Genomic DNA, 14,400 nt, shown 5'->3' on the forward strand with positions numbered 1-14,400 from the left:
GTTTGCTCTGAAAAAAAGAAAAGACGCAACAAACAAACATTGTATTTGTTTAAAGTATCACAAATATTTATTACCTGTATCTGCATGTTTTGATAATGATGAAGGGTAAATTACTTTGACGTGTGCTTTTAAATTTTTTTTTAACCACACTGATAACGAATGATAGAAACACAGACACACTTAATAACATATCCACAAAAATTGTAACAATAAATGTAAGCTGAACAATGCCTGCAACACATTTCAGGCCTCAGAAGGAAGTAATTATGAGATTCAGACAGAGAGAGAAAGCCCAACACGAAACCAGTTGTGACATTTTTTATTTCATTATGTAATATTAAAAACACGACAACAACGTATTTCCTGTACTTAGTTTCGTGCAATTATGGATTGCAAAGTATGTCTAATTGAGTGGCACAAAAACAGTTGCATGAAAAACCAACTCGGATCTTGACTAGGATCAGGATTTTACATGGACACAACCTAGAATTTAACATCCTGGGGGGAGGGGGGTACTGCGCCTTTCACATCAAGATGTAAAGATCTATTTTTAAATAATACTTATTAGAAGGGAACAAAATCAAACAAACTACAACAATCGTTCTGAGGGGAGAGAATTACCTCTTCCGAAGAAATTACCTCCCTTGCTTTTCTTGTCGTGACACAACATTTCTTAAACCCTTCAGGCTTTTACCTTTTTGATTATTTTGAATGTCTGAGTATGTAAAAACATCCCCTTCAACCCCCAGGCTATCGATGACCTGAAGAAAGCATGCAGTTACAGCTAGGTTCAGGGCAATCCTCAGACACGAAAGCGTTGGTGTCATTGGTGATGCAAAAGTTAGATAATTTAACCTACAAATTTGCCACTTTGTGAACTGCACATGCATAAAATCAAGTTTAAGTATGCTGAATATGAAGTTATCCAGTCAATTGGTGTAGAAGTTATAGCATTTCTGTCAGTTAACAGTATTTAAAATCTCTAAAGTAAAATCTGACATATTCGAAAGTTTTGCATAAACACCCAGACCATTTGTACGATACTCTCCTAAGCTTCTCCACTTCTCAGCCCTGTCTTGGAAATGAATTCGAATAAGGCAGTCAAAATAACTTAATTTGGAGCACCCATCAATCAGAATAAGCATTAACTTTTGACACAGGAAATATCTTCTACCGAAAGCTCTCCTGGTTTTATTCTACATTTTTCCTGCATAATGGTAACAAATTTAATGATAATCTAAACAACGAAGTGACTGTGGTAAGATGAACAAAGTTAAAAAAACAAAGGATTACTGTAAATGGTTTACGAATCGAAATCTAAACAAGTTTTAATGATAAGTAAAATGATAAAAAAATAAAATAAAAAAAAGCTAACGTCCTCGCATTTGTCCAGAATTATTCCATGTTTAACATGGGAACAGAGGGATAATTGGTCTAAAGAATTTTTAAAAAGGAGGGTTAGGGTAACCCTAACCCTCTTTGGACTATCTGTATGCAATGCCCGCTATAGGTGAAAGACTTTTGTGGAAGCCATGGAAGAATGCATCGCTGTTGTGCTGGTTCAGCTTGAGGTCCCGTCCTAGCGAATATCCTGCACACACAAAAACACGACTTTTTAATCCACTTACGTTGCATTCCGTGACATAGCTTTGTTAAAACCGTGTGCCTGATAATAATGACAGATTTTGTTGATATACATTTTTTTTAAGACACCCCATATAATATTGTTTGACAATCTCTTTCAACATAGTTTACGAATCACCAATGTGACATACAAACGCAAATAACCCACAGGTCAATAAATTACTTTCCAGAGAGAGAGAGAGAGAGAGAGAGAGAGAGAGAGAGAGAGAGAGAGAGAGAGAGAGAGAGAGAGAGAGAGAGAGAGAGAGAGAGAGAGAGAGAGAGATTAAAACTAGAAAATGTGTGCTATATAAAACAAGGATAATCACTGTCAAATCTTTGCTTGTACCTGCATGGTGTTTACTGCGCTATATACACAACCTGTTTTATTTCATTTATTTATTTATTTATTTATTTTATTTTTTTTTGGGGGGGGGATGTTTTGTGATGAGGGTTTTTTCAAAGCCTTTACTGCTTTAGTCATTGAATCCACCCGACTTCGATTTATTGTTCAGTGATGGGTAATTGTGTGACCAACTATGTAAGTTAGTGATTGTTCTGGCTTCATACAATGACATTGCATTAATTTTATAAGTGTATGTGTGTGTGTTTCAGGCAAAAGCTGATATTACAGTCCTAGTTGTATGCAGTACCTCTGCTTCTTCGTTCAGGAATCAAAGTATACAATCTAAACCGATTATTTTGTTCAATAATGTTCAGCTTACCATCCCGAAGAAGGCAGTAACGTGCCGAGATATTGATTATAGATATTAACGTACCTAACCTGGTTACTGGTGTGTTTTCTTTTTATTTCAATAATGTAAATGTGTGACAACTTGCAGGGTACTTGATGTTCAGAGCAATTTTTCTGGCAAAAGACCTTTTATGGATCAAAGAAAACTTTTGTCATGGTGCACAAGTCAATCAATTTGGTTGATAAATAATTTGTGCTGCATTTTCCCTGGTTCCAAAACGTAGTATGTATTACCACATGTCCTTACCTGTCATTGGCATCACATGATTCTCTGCAAGCAGTCTTTTGTGGAAATACGTCATTTAACACTTGCACTTATAGTAGGTGGCTGTGGAACGGTAGACATGCAACGACAACGAACAACAAAAGACAAAGTGTGGAGTACACTCATTTTTATATTTAGTCAAGTTTTGACTAAATATTTTAACATCGAGGGGGAATCGAAACGAGGGTCGTGGTGTATGTGCGTGTGTGTGTGTGTGTGTCTGTGTGTGTGTGTGTGTGTGTGTGTGTGTGTGTGTGTGTGTGTAGAGCGATTCAGACTAAACTACTGGACCGATCTTTATGAAATTTGACATGAGAGTTCCTGGGTATGAAATCCCCGAACGTTTTTTTCATTTTTTTGATAAATGTCTTTGATGACGTCATATCCGGCTTTTCGTGAAAGTTGAGGCGGCACTGTCACGCCCTCATTTTTCAACCAAATTGGTTGAAATTTTGGTCAAGTAATCTTCGACAAAGCCCGGGGTTCGGTATTGCATTTCAGCTTGGTGGCTTAAAAATTAATTAATGACTTTGGTCATTAAAAATCTGAAAATTGTAAAAAAAAAAAAAATTTATAAAACGATCCAAATTTACGTTTATCTTATTCTCCATCATTTGCTGATTCCAAAAACATATAAATATGTTATATTCGGATTAAAAACAAGCTCTGAAAATTAAATATATAAAAATTATTATCAAATTTTTTTTTTCGAAATCGTTTTAAAAACACTTTCATCTTATTCCTTGTCGGTTCCTCATTCCAAAAACATATAGATATGATATGTTTGGATTAAAAACACGCTCAGAAAGTTAAAACGAAGAGAGGTACAGAAAAGCGTGCTATCCTTCTCAGCGCAACGAATATCCCGCTCTTCTTGTCAATTCCACGGGCACTGCCTTTGCCACGGGCGGTGGAGTGACGATGCTACGAGTATACGGTCTTGCTGCGTTGCGTTGCGTTCAGTTTCATTCTGTGAGTTCGACAGCTACTTGACTAAATATTGTATTTTCGCCTTACGCGACTTGTCTTAACATACGCTAAGTTTCTTTGAGAATGCTCCAAGTGAAAATCAGGGGTTCCTAGGCCTGATATCACAATTAAACAGCTTCTTCTCAGAATCAGGAGGGAAAAAACTGTTATATGGCGAGATGTCGTGACAAGAACAGACAGCAGCAGCAGCAACAACAACATTGCTAAATCGTCGCTTTAACAAAATTTCATGTTTAGCATCGCAGACAAAGCACGGCTACTGATCCGACCAAAGCCACACTTCATGCACGATGGGCACATTGTTATGGCCAGCTGCATTGTGTATGTTTTACATAGAATTGAATGTGTTTGTCGTTGTGTCTGTCATCTATCCTAGTCGTTTGATTTAGAATAAAGCAAACTTATTACAATGACGATTTTCTTCGGTTTTTGATGAAGGATTGGCATCAAGACTTTTCCTATTTTCCAACTCTGCCACCATACACTGGCCGTTCAGGTCTGCATGTCGACCACATGGGTTGTGATCAGATTTTTCGGACATGTTCACAATGCTTACATGACCACCAAATGGAAAATCAGTTGGTATTTGTTATGTTTTTGTGTTAGCACAATCTTCATTCAAGTAAACAGAAACATTTTTTTTTTGCAAACAGATCCTTCATAAGAAAAAATGCTTCTAAGTCAAAATACATACCCCTTTTTTCGTATTGCATAAAATATACCCATAAATTCTGGACATCATATATTTTTTTTTTCACAACAATGAAACCAAACTTTGGCATATCTTTTAGCAATATATTCACAATAAAACCTATGAGTTTGAAGGCTGCATCTTGTTTTGTTTATTTTTGAGAATGTTTTTGCAAACCCATGCAAATGGCCAGTTTCTGGGGAGAGACTGGGGAGATAATGGCCAGTATAGAAAGAGTTAATAAGTAAACTAATGTCAGAAGTAGGTATTTACCTTGTTTGCCTTCGCGTTCTTGATAGCCCGCTGCAGCATTTGTATCTCTTCCCTTGACATTCAAAACGCCAATGTATTTCTGAAAGGAAAATAAAGATATTGACCGAAACATCACACAAGTGGTATATCATGCTAGGTTTTGTTTACAGTGCCTGTTCTACGACCACATCTGATTGTAATTTAAATAAAGAAAAACTGTATCCATTTATTACTTCTCTATTTGTGTGTGTTTGTGTGTGTGCAGGGGCGGATCACATCATTTTTAAGGGGGAGTTTCCAAATTTCTTTTAGGGACAATTTGACGACGCGAAGCGTTTAGTTGAAGACGCGAAGCGTTCAACCTCCTTGGGGGGGTCCGACAAATGTTGATAAAAACAAGGAAAATGGATCAATCTGAGCCAAGAAACATCCCCTAATACACCTTCCAAAAAAGTAAATATATTAAGAAGAAAAATTTGAATCACAACAAGGACAATTGATCGATCTGGCGCAACCTGAGCAAACTAATTAGCCAACTTCTTTCCAAAATCGTCACTTAGAATACAAAGGCCGGCTCCTAAGTGGTCCGGAAACCCCGGAACCCCCCTCCGGATCCGCCCAGTGTGTGTGTGTGTGTGACCGATGACCTTCTCTAAATTCTAATCGTTGCGTTTGCATGGTAATAAAGTTTTAATACTGGATATGCCCATGAAAAAATATCATTTCTTGTTCATGTCATTGTGTGTGTGTGGCCAGGACCGTGACTTCTGCTTGCCTCAACGTCTTCAGAAAAGACACAAAATGCCAGCAGGCGTATGTTCTTGGAGCACTCAGTATGCCGTCATCTGCAAACAAATAAATACAAATTATTCAATTGTGTAAATAAAGAACAATCATTTTAATATTACAACAAAAAATTCATATAACTGTAGTCTTCACCAGAGACATCCACTACACTATCTTTAAATAAAACTGCCGTAAAAAAATGAAATACTATAAAACTTACCCCCACTCAGATCTATTTGGGATTATTCAAGTTTCAACCATGTAACGATGCCGGTTTGGACAGATCTGCTAGTTTGCCGCTGAAACTGAAATCAAAGGCGATCTTCAGAACTATTTCTAATCTTGTATTTGTGATTAATATAAAATACTGATCTTCCCAATAGAAGCTGATGTGTATACACATGCCCAGGACAAGGTATTTTGTTACAGGGCATTTACGCAGACGTCGCAGTTCAAAATATCGTTTTAGATCTGATTTTGTACAGCAGCCTGTGTGATTCAGAATCGTCTGCCCTTTTTCGGTTTAACATTTTATGGACGATTCCTATGAGACTGCTCAATCATAACTGATGACAAATTCAGAAACAGATGATGGTTTCAAGTAGGCTACAGTAATGATTCGTTAAAGATGTCAAGCCACTCGTCGATCATTCACACTCAAAGAACCCAAGCCAAATCTGCTCTGGTTCCGAGCAGCTTTTTCCAACTGAGACCCTAATTGTTACGCATCTGCCGCGAAAAGATAGACCACAAACAAGCGGCACTGTACCATGCTTTCGTTTATGTTGCTAAACGGATTAAATGTGCATTGTAAATGTGCTTACAGCAAAGAAATGCATCCTTACTTACCACAAAAATACTGGTACCACATTCATCGCACTTGTGTCTTCTTACCAAAACCTATCGATATGTTTGTTTACGATATATTGGTAATTACTAACCGTTAACTATTTTTCAAAAATCTGAAATGACTTTTAAGAATCAAAGAAAGATTCGCTAAAACGGTTGACTTCAGAAAATAAGCAATATTTTTCTGAACCATGAAATAAAAATCGAAAACTCCGTTTGATCTTTTATTTTGGTAGATTGATGACAACAGCCGGAACTGAAAGTACCAGAACCAAAAATTAAGGGCATTAATCAGGTAAACTAAGAAGATTGTCGTTCCTGGCGCGCACTTCACATGTCCGTCAAACAGTGTCCGAGTGAGAGAATTTTTATTTTTTTTCGCAGTTTGACAGTATATCAGGCCCTTCTTCATATCAAAGTGTAAAGGTTGCTGAACGATGTTTTTCCTTTTTGCTTGTTTAGTTACACTTTAAGTTCAGGTAGGAGGGCAGTATGTGCTTAAGCCTTGTTTGATCAATTGAGTATAGCTATGCTTTGTCTTTTAGACGCTTTAGTTGTTGGGCGTGGGAGGGGGGAGGGTGGGGGGGGGGGGGGTAAGGGGTCGGTGGGAGAGAGGATTGAGGGGTGGGAAGGAGGAAAGGGGATGAGGTTTTCAAAACAGATGTCCTATTTCAGTCTTATATATTGAGAGACACCATTGAAGCGTGCAATGTTTATCTGAAAATTCATGGGGTTTCAGTTTGTGTTCGTTGACAGGGTGTGTAGGTTGCGGGAATCTTGTTGGAGTGATTGGCAGCGGTCAAAGAGGTGTAAAAAAGATAGCAACTGTCCACATTCACAGAGACGGGGAAAGAACTTGTAAGCGCATCCATCCGTGCGAATTCTGCGAAGTATTTTAAGGAGGGGGTTGGGGAGTGTAGGCCTGTTTTGTTTTGTTTGTCGGGGCAGAATAAGCCAACCATGGGCATTGCCTTCTGTTTTTAATTCTGTTTCCCAGTGACACCAGGCAACTTTGGCCATTTTGTGTTTTGCTTCCGTCTTTATTAATTTTAGGTCATGAAATGCTGCTTGATCTGTGACAGCCTCTTTTGCTGCTCTGTCAGCCATATCATTGCCTCTGATCCCTCTGTGTGAGGGGATGTACATAAGGGTCAGTTCTGTCCCAGAGGCAATGATCTGGTGACAGAGGAACAGTATTTCCGTCTGAAGCTCTTCCCGGTTTCTGGAACCATTTTGGAGAGCAGTCAGAGCTGATTTTGAGTCGGAGAGAATGACGACTCTTGTTGGGGGTCGAGGAAGGTCATTGACATAGTGGCATGCTCTTAAGATGGCGTACATTTCTGCAGTGAAAATGGACACATCCTTATTGAGTTTAAATTTGTTAGTTATTTTGAGGTCAGGAATGACAAAAGCACAGCCAGTTTGGTCATCATTTTGTTTCGAGCCGTCAGTAAATATCTGTAGGTGATCTTTGTAACTGTTTGAGATTATTTCTCTTACTAGTGATGAGACAAGTACAGGGTTATCTTTTTTTGTTACACCCAGATCATGATCAGGGATGATAATGGAAGATTCCATGAACCAAAAGGGGAAGGGGTGAATGGGAATGTGGGCCATCCTACCTGGGTTTACCCCACTTTCTTGAAATATCGGTTGAACATAGTCTGCTAGTGGGATCGTTGCTTCGTATATTGTGGGTGTTTTTCTTTTTAGGTTTTGTTAAGGGGCCGAGGTAATTGTGTCGAACTCAGCAGTGAGCTCTTCGTTCACAGCATTATCAACTGTACTGGCTCTTGATACGTACTGGGCCGACTTTAGTCTTCTTTCTTCATCGAGGGGCAGCCAGCCAGCCTCTTGATACACTAGTTTGTTTATGGAGTGTTTTGGGAGATCAAAGATGATTTTGAGTGCAGCCATTTCGGCTCTTTCCAATAGTTTTAGATTCGATTTTGATGCAGCAAAAAATGCTTCTTGACCATAGGTTAAACGGGATCTTATAATGGCTTTCGTAATGTGAAGCAGGCTGTCTTTATTTGAGGCCCAGGTCTCTCGTTTTAACACTATGAGGAGACTAAGTGCTTTCTTGGCTTTGCCGACAAGGTTTTTGATGTGTGGCCCCCATGTTAGGTTCGGGGTGAAGGTAACGCCAAGGAATTTGACTTGGTTTTTAGGCTCCAGGGGTGTATTGTTGACGATAATGGTGGATTTTTCGTGTACCTTCTTTCTGGTGACAACCATGAATGTTGTGTTTGCGGCGGCGATTTCGAAGCCGTTTGTGTATAAATACTTGACTATGTTGTCTACTGCGTTTTGATATCTCTTCAGGTTAGTTCTGTGTTGAGTTTCTCCTGGTTTGTGATTTGACCACAGAGCCAGGTCGTCCGCATACAGTGAAATCACGGTTCCATCCGTCTTGACTTTGTGAATGTCATGCAGCATGATACTAAACAATGTCGGGGCAATGACACTGCCCTGAGGGACTCCCATGTTAACTTTGTGTGCTGTGGATACATCTCTGCCAACTCGAACTTCTAGCGTCCTTTCGTTTATAAATTCATTCAAGAAGTTGTACAGTCTTCCTGATATACCAATGTTTTTCAGTTTTTCCAAAAGTTTGGTGTGCCAGACTGAATCGTAGGCGCGTTTAATGTCAAAGAAGGTGGCAAACATAGTTTTATTTCTTGCTCGAGTTTTTTTAATGTGAGCAGCTAGTTTAACAATGTTATCTGTACAGGACCTGGATTTTCTGAAGCCGGCCTGGCACGTTGGGATGATGCCATGTTTGTCTAAGTAGTGTTCCAGCCTATTCTTGATAATTCGTTCATAGATCTTACCAATATGGGGCGTGAGAGATATGGGCCTGTAACTAGATGCTAACTGCTTTGGTTTTCCGTCTTTTGGGATTGCTATCACCAGCGCTTCTTTCCACGCCTTAGGAATTGTGTTGCTTTCATAACAGGATTGGAAAAACTTTAGCAGTATGTCAAGGAGGCAGTTGAGAGAGAGAGAGAGACACAGAGACAGAGACAGAGAGAGACAGACAGACAGACAGACAGACAGACAGAGACAGAGAGACAGATGGATCAGGGGGAAAAAGGCGACCAGAACAGAAGAGAAAAGTTAATAAACAACTTACTATATTTGAACAATTCTCAGCTACGCAGTTGGTACACGCAAGACTTTTTGACAGACAGTCACAGCTCCTGGTATTGTTGCATTGTGAAGTGACGGTGCACTCACAGCATCGTTTCAGCTTGGAGGTCTGAAAACCGTGCCCAGTGAGGGATATAATGATCAAGTCAACCGGATGTTCTTTCATATCACTAGCTGATTATGTTGGATATTCGATCTGAGTATACAATATTTTGTTTCGCAGTAGGTATCAAATGTACACACGGGTTTGTACTGACGATACTAGAAAGTTCTTGATTTGAGAAGGCCGAATTACTTTGCCTAGGCAAAACTGTTTGTAACCTTAGCGAGCCTTTCGTAGGCAAGGCATAGTTTTGCCATGCCGATAGGTAGCGTGTGTAAGCACTCAGTAACGGACCCATTGTATAGGGTCAGCGAAGCGTGACAACGACAATCGCTCGCTGAGACAGGGCTAAGCCAAAGCACTGAGCTGAGTTTGCTGGGCAATCCAAATGTACCGCTCTAAATTTACTTCTTCCCATATGCAACACTAGCTGGCACCACCCTGTATGATACTTTTGTGTTGCCTTTGAACAAAATACTGCGCCTAAGTCCATCCTATACAGGGCCTCAGAAAGACTTGTTCACAATCTGTGTGGCAGCTAGGTAAGGCTGATCATTGTATTGGATTATTATCAGCTATGTTTTCATCAGTGCATGAAACATTAATTGCCTTCATGTTGAAGAAATGGCACATCAGTCAAATATGACATAGTTTACAAAGAAAAGCAATTTTTGTTCGTAATTTGACGTCACAAATGGCAAGTGCGCTCTCTTAAAAAACGAGGTTGTGTGACTCGAAGTTTCATCTGTGATTAGCTGACGTTCACATCTAGTAATATTCAACGGCAATCCCGTGGTTCTAAACTAAAAAGAAACGATCTTGCAGCACATAATGATAAGGATACAGAACGTAATTGCCTGTCATTGAATTCTTGTCATCGTTCATAATCATTATTACTCGTCACTATCAGCTCTCACAAGTATTGTAGGCTTTCTTCGATGCGGACGACAGCATTTTAGTGTTCACGGTCTCCTCTTTGATTTCATTTCACTTGTAAACAGACACAATGTAAGAAATATCCTTTTCTCCAGGACAATGATGAGGAATACAGATGGACTGAGATTTTTGTTGTTGTATGTAATGAGATTGGATAATTTGATTCGAACAGGTAAAGCAATCTTTTATTTAATCTCATTCTTGGTTAATGGCATGGTTTCCCCCAAGCCATAAACCACTTTTTAACTTCTATGGAAAGCAAAAATGACGTGTTTGACCATATAAGGATCATTAATAGTAAAAGGGTGTACTAACACGAGATGGCTGCGTTTTACTTAAAATGTTTTGTGTAAACTCTCATTTTTGTGCAGTGTACGGATACATGTTGTTTATTGCTGTAGATCAATCAGTCTATCTCTTTAGGCAATGTGAGACTACTTCCCCGACATTCTATAACATATCCTTACCCGCACAATTTCGCGGTTCGAACACCTCTCAGCAATGCAGTTGGTGCAGCGAACTTTCTTGGCGTGGCAGGCGCAGTACATCGAGGTCTTGCACCGTGATCTCCACGTGCACTTGCAGCACTGCGATCCTCCTGAAACCTGGACACAGAACACATCATCTGCCTTGAGTCGCCTCGTGTGGTGAGATATGTGCGCGATATAAATTCTCGTAAATAAATAAATAAATAAAATCTGGAACTTTGTAAAGTCTTTGTTCTTGTTTACTAAATGACAAAACCATTTTTCGCAAAGCGAATTTCAAACATAATTATCCGTGATCTCATAGATTTTATCAGCCGCAGAAACGTACAATAAAAGATGTTTTCATTCCTATACTAAAATCAATGGCCTAGCTGAATGCAGCGCTTATTGCCAAGAGACAGGTGGAATGCCTGACTGCATGAGTGGTCAAGCGCAGCGGTATTGGCTACAATGTTTATTATACAGGACACTTACTTCATACCAACTATTTACTATATTTACTATAGTTTCATCCAGGAAAGTATCAGGAATGATGTCAGGCATTCTCACTTTTACTGACCCTGGTTGAAATGTTACCAAATGGTCTTACCTGACTAGCTGGCGAACTAGTGGTTGACTTGTCCGATTGCAGTGTACCCGCCCCTGTGATGGCTGCGTCTGAACTGAAACAACACATGTGGCTTATTGGTTAAGGCGTCAGCACAGGGTCGGAGGCATTTAAGGCACTGCTCTTATACCTCATTTATCCATTTACTTTTATGTAAGCTTAATGTCTCTGCTTTCATATTTTATTGATCGTACTAGTGCTCTAGGGCTTGTGAATCCGCAACTTTTGGTCAAAATGTATAACGCCTATAATATGCGAAAAATATGCTTCATTAAAAAAAGTCAAGGAAAAGTCACAAGTAGACATTGACAGAATGTTTCTTCAACCAGCGGCACAGCATATGCATACCATAAAAAGCAAAAGAAACACTAATCGTTAACACACACACACACACACACACACACACACATATATATACACACACACACACACACACACACACGGGTACCTAAAGTGTGGATGGTTACCTAAGAGGCGGCACTGGGTGTAGTGCCTTTCTAGTGCACTTGCACTACAACAGCACTGGGTGCAGTACTCGCTCCGGCATCGAAGAATTTTGCACTAAAAAATGCACAAAATTTGACCTATTTCGTCGCCTATAGAGGACGGAAAGAATGTCATTTTGAACATTGTTATGACATTCTTTCCGTCAAAAAAGTCAATTTAACGGTGTTAAATGAATCGACCATCCACACAATTAGGTTGCCATCCAGAGTTTAGGTTGCCATCCACGTGTGGATGGTTGCCTTATGGTGATTTAGGCAACCAAACCTGTGGAAACGGGGGTACACACACACACACACACACACATACACACACAACACACACACACACAACCACACACACATGTTTATGTTTGTAAGTGCATGTTGTCGAGTTTCTTCGAGGGAAAGAATTAGAGAGGAAAAGAGCGACGGAGAGAGAGAGAGGGGGGGGGGGGGGCTGCATAAGCAGTACGTACGAGGTATGTTTTGGGGGAAAGAACGTCGCGCGCGGGGTGATGTCATGCTATTTCGCCTTTTAATATGACGTCATTTGCGTGTTCCAAAACGAGCTAGTGTAAACTCAATATAGTCCCCAATTTCTTACAGGCGAGAATAGGCGAGATTGGCGTGTAGGGCGAGGAAGTACCGTTTCTAGGGCACATTTGGCCGCAAGTCACGCTATAGGATTCTCGCCTCGAACGCTAGGTAGCTATGGGCTTGCTCGCTTGGCGAGGAAACATGGCGGCCACGCAGCTGCCAATCCGATTGGCTGTCCATGGTTGTTTGCCGACCAGTGCAGACGACCTTTTCGGTATCGACCAATGGTGTTTAATTCTTGCGTAGCTAGCCATCAAACCGTTTCATGGAAACTATCGCCTCCCAGCTCTGCGAGCGGCTAGCCAAAAAAATATCTCACCTGAAAGAAACACGCGTCAGGCTTTATGAAGCATAATTTCCTTTCGAAGATTTTCTTCATTTTAAGTATATTTTCAGCGCGAAACACCATACAACTATATATTTTTGGAATCAGCACAAGATAAGGAATAGAGGAATGATATTTGTTTGTGTTTTCATCTCACAATAAAGAAAGTGACTTTTCAACGGTTTTCTTCATTTTAGGCCCATTTTTCAATCCAACACAACAAAACTTTATATTTTCGGATACAGGAGGCAATACAGAATAGAATGGTGTCACCTTTGTGATTCAAATATCGAAATTTGGCTAACTTTGAGTGAACATTTCATAAATTGTCAAGGTACCAAGCTGAAATGCAATCCCATTGTCCGCACTTAGTCGAAGATCATGTAACGAAAATTTCAAACAAATTGATGAAAAACTGTAGCCGTGAGAGTGCCGCCTCATCTTTTTCAAAAGGTCAAATATAACGTCATCAAATAGCCCTATCAAAAATCGGAGAAAAACAACACAAGCAAATGCCCTCAGCAATGTATGCATCAATTTTCAAGAAAATCCGTCGGGTAGTTTCTGAGAAACGCTTGTCACACACACACACACACACACACACACACACACACACACACACACACACACACACACACACACACACACACACACACACACACACACACACACACACACACATATACATACATCGGGAGACAAACTTCACTCTCCGCCAATGTTAAGACATTCAGTCATTACTTGACTGAAAGTAAAAAAGGCTCATCTAAGCCTGAATTTCAAAATGGGACTTACGCCATGTTCACCCAACACATGCCACAAGAGATGTTTAAAGTTACTCCTACCATACATCACTCGCATCTTACAGGGGTGAGTTTTGGCGCTCGCCCGCTCGCCCGCGGCGACTTCAAATCGCGTCGGGCGAGTTCGAAATTCCTCTGAAATCGCCCGCCGGGCGGGTTCAAATTTTGCTGAAGTACAAAGTCGTTAGGCAACGTAGTCAATCGGAACGGCCGGCGAACAAATATCTCTGCGGGCGATCTCAAAATCTGTCACTTCTCTACTGCCCACTCATCCCCTCCCCCCCCCCCCCATTCCCCCACTTTAAGGACTCAGGACTACCATCAATCAATGTCAGACACATTGGCTAGACAGCTACCGCCCTCCGCCTCACTTGACCGTGTCATCACCCCTCCAGTGACACGAGCCGCTGGCGATTGCATCAGCAGTCAAAATAGTTAAACCGCCCCTCCGTCCCCCCTCTTTGCGCTATTCACTTCACCCCCTCTCTGATCTTATCCTGCGCTCACCAATCCTTCAGAGACTTTCACATGTTGTAAAACAGTTTCCTCTCAGATAAAAACTCGGTCATTGACCCCGAGTAAGAAGGTCAGTGTCTCGACAGGCAGCTGTGTTCAGGTTGCAAGTAACGGTCATTGACCCAGGTCTCAAGGCCAACCAGCTTTTACAATGCATCTGCCTTTGATCTGACCGCC

At 40.5% G+C, this 14,400-nt stretch overlaps 1 protein-coding gene and 1 long non-coding RNA gene across 4 annotated transcripts in view; both read right to left on the bottom strand.

Moving 5' to 3' along the window:
* Positions 1–239: 239 nt before the first annotated feature.
* On the bottom strand, positions 240–6,248 carry LOC138956733 (uncharacterized). 3 transcript variants are annotated; one of them, XR_011452778.1, is made up of 4 exons: positions 5,582–6,083; positions 5,351–5,420; positions 4,597–4,675; positions 240–1,591 (listed from the first exon to the last, which is right to left on the bottom strand). It is a non-coding gene; the product is annotated as an uncharacterized lncRNA (long non-coding RNA). The 3 variants fall into 3 exon arrangements; XR_011452777.1 differs by lacking the exon at positions 240–1,591 and adding an exon at positions 6,211–6,248 and having other exon boundaries at positions 4,396–4,675; positions 5,582–5,666; XR_011452776.1 differs by lacking the exon at positions 240–1,591 and having other exon boundaries at positions 4,396–4,675; positions 5,582–6,077.
* Positions 6,249–7,532: 1,284 nt separating this feature from the next.
* LOC138956734 (polycystin-1-like protein 3) overlaps positions 7,533–14,400 on the bottom strand; it is a 35,752-nt gene continuing 28,884 nt past the window's right edge. Inside the window, exons 6-9 of the mRNA XM_070328012.1 lie at positions 11,480–11,552; positions 10,870–11,007; positions 9,347–9,472; positions 7,533–7,550 (exon numbers count right to left, since the gene is read on the bottom strand). Coding sequence (XP_070184113.1) covers positions 7,533–7,550; positions 9,347–9,472; positions 10,870–11,007; positions 11,480–11,552 — 355 coding nt within the window. The remainder of the gene's footprint in view (positions 7,551–9,346; positions 9,473–10,869; positions 11,008–11,479; positions 11,553–14,400) is intronic.

This window comes from Littorina saxatilis, unplaced genomic scaffold (genome assembly GCF_037325665.1).
Source record: "Littorina saxatilis isolate snail1 unplaced genomic scaffold, US_GU_Lsax_2.0 scaffold_563, whole genome shotgun sequence".
Classification (NCBI taxonomy): domain Eukaryota; kingdom Metazoa; phylum Mollusca; class Gastropoda; order Littorinimorpha; family Littorinidae; genus Littorina; species Littorina saxatilis.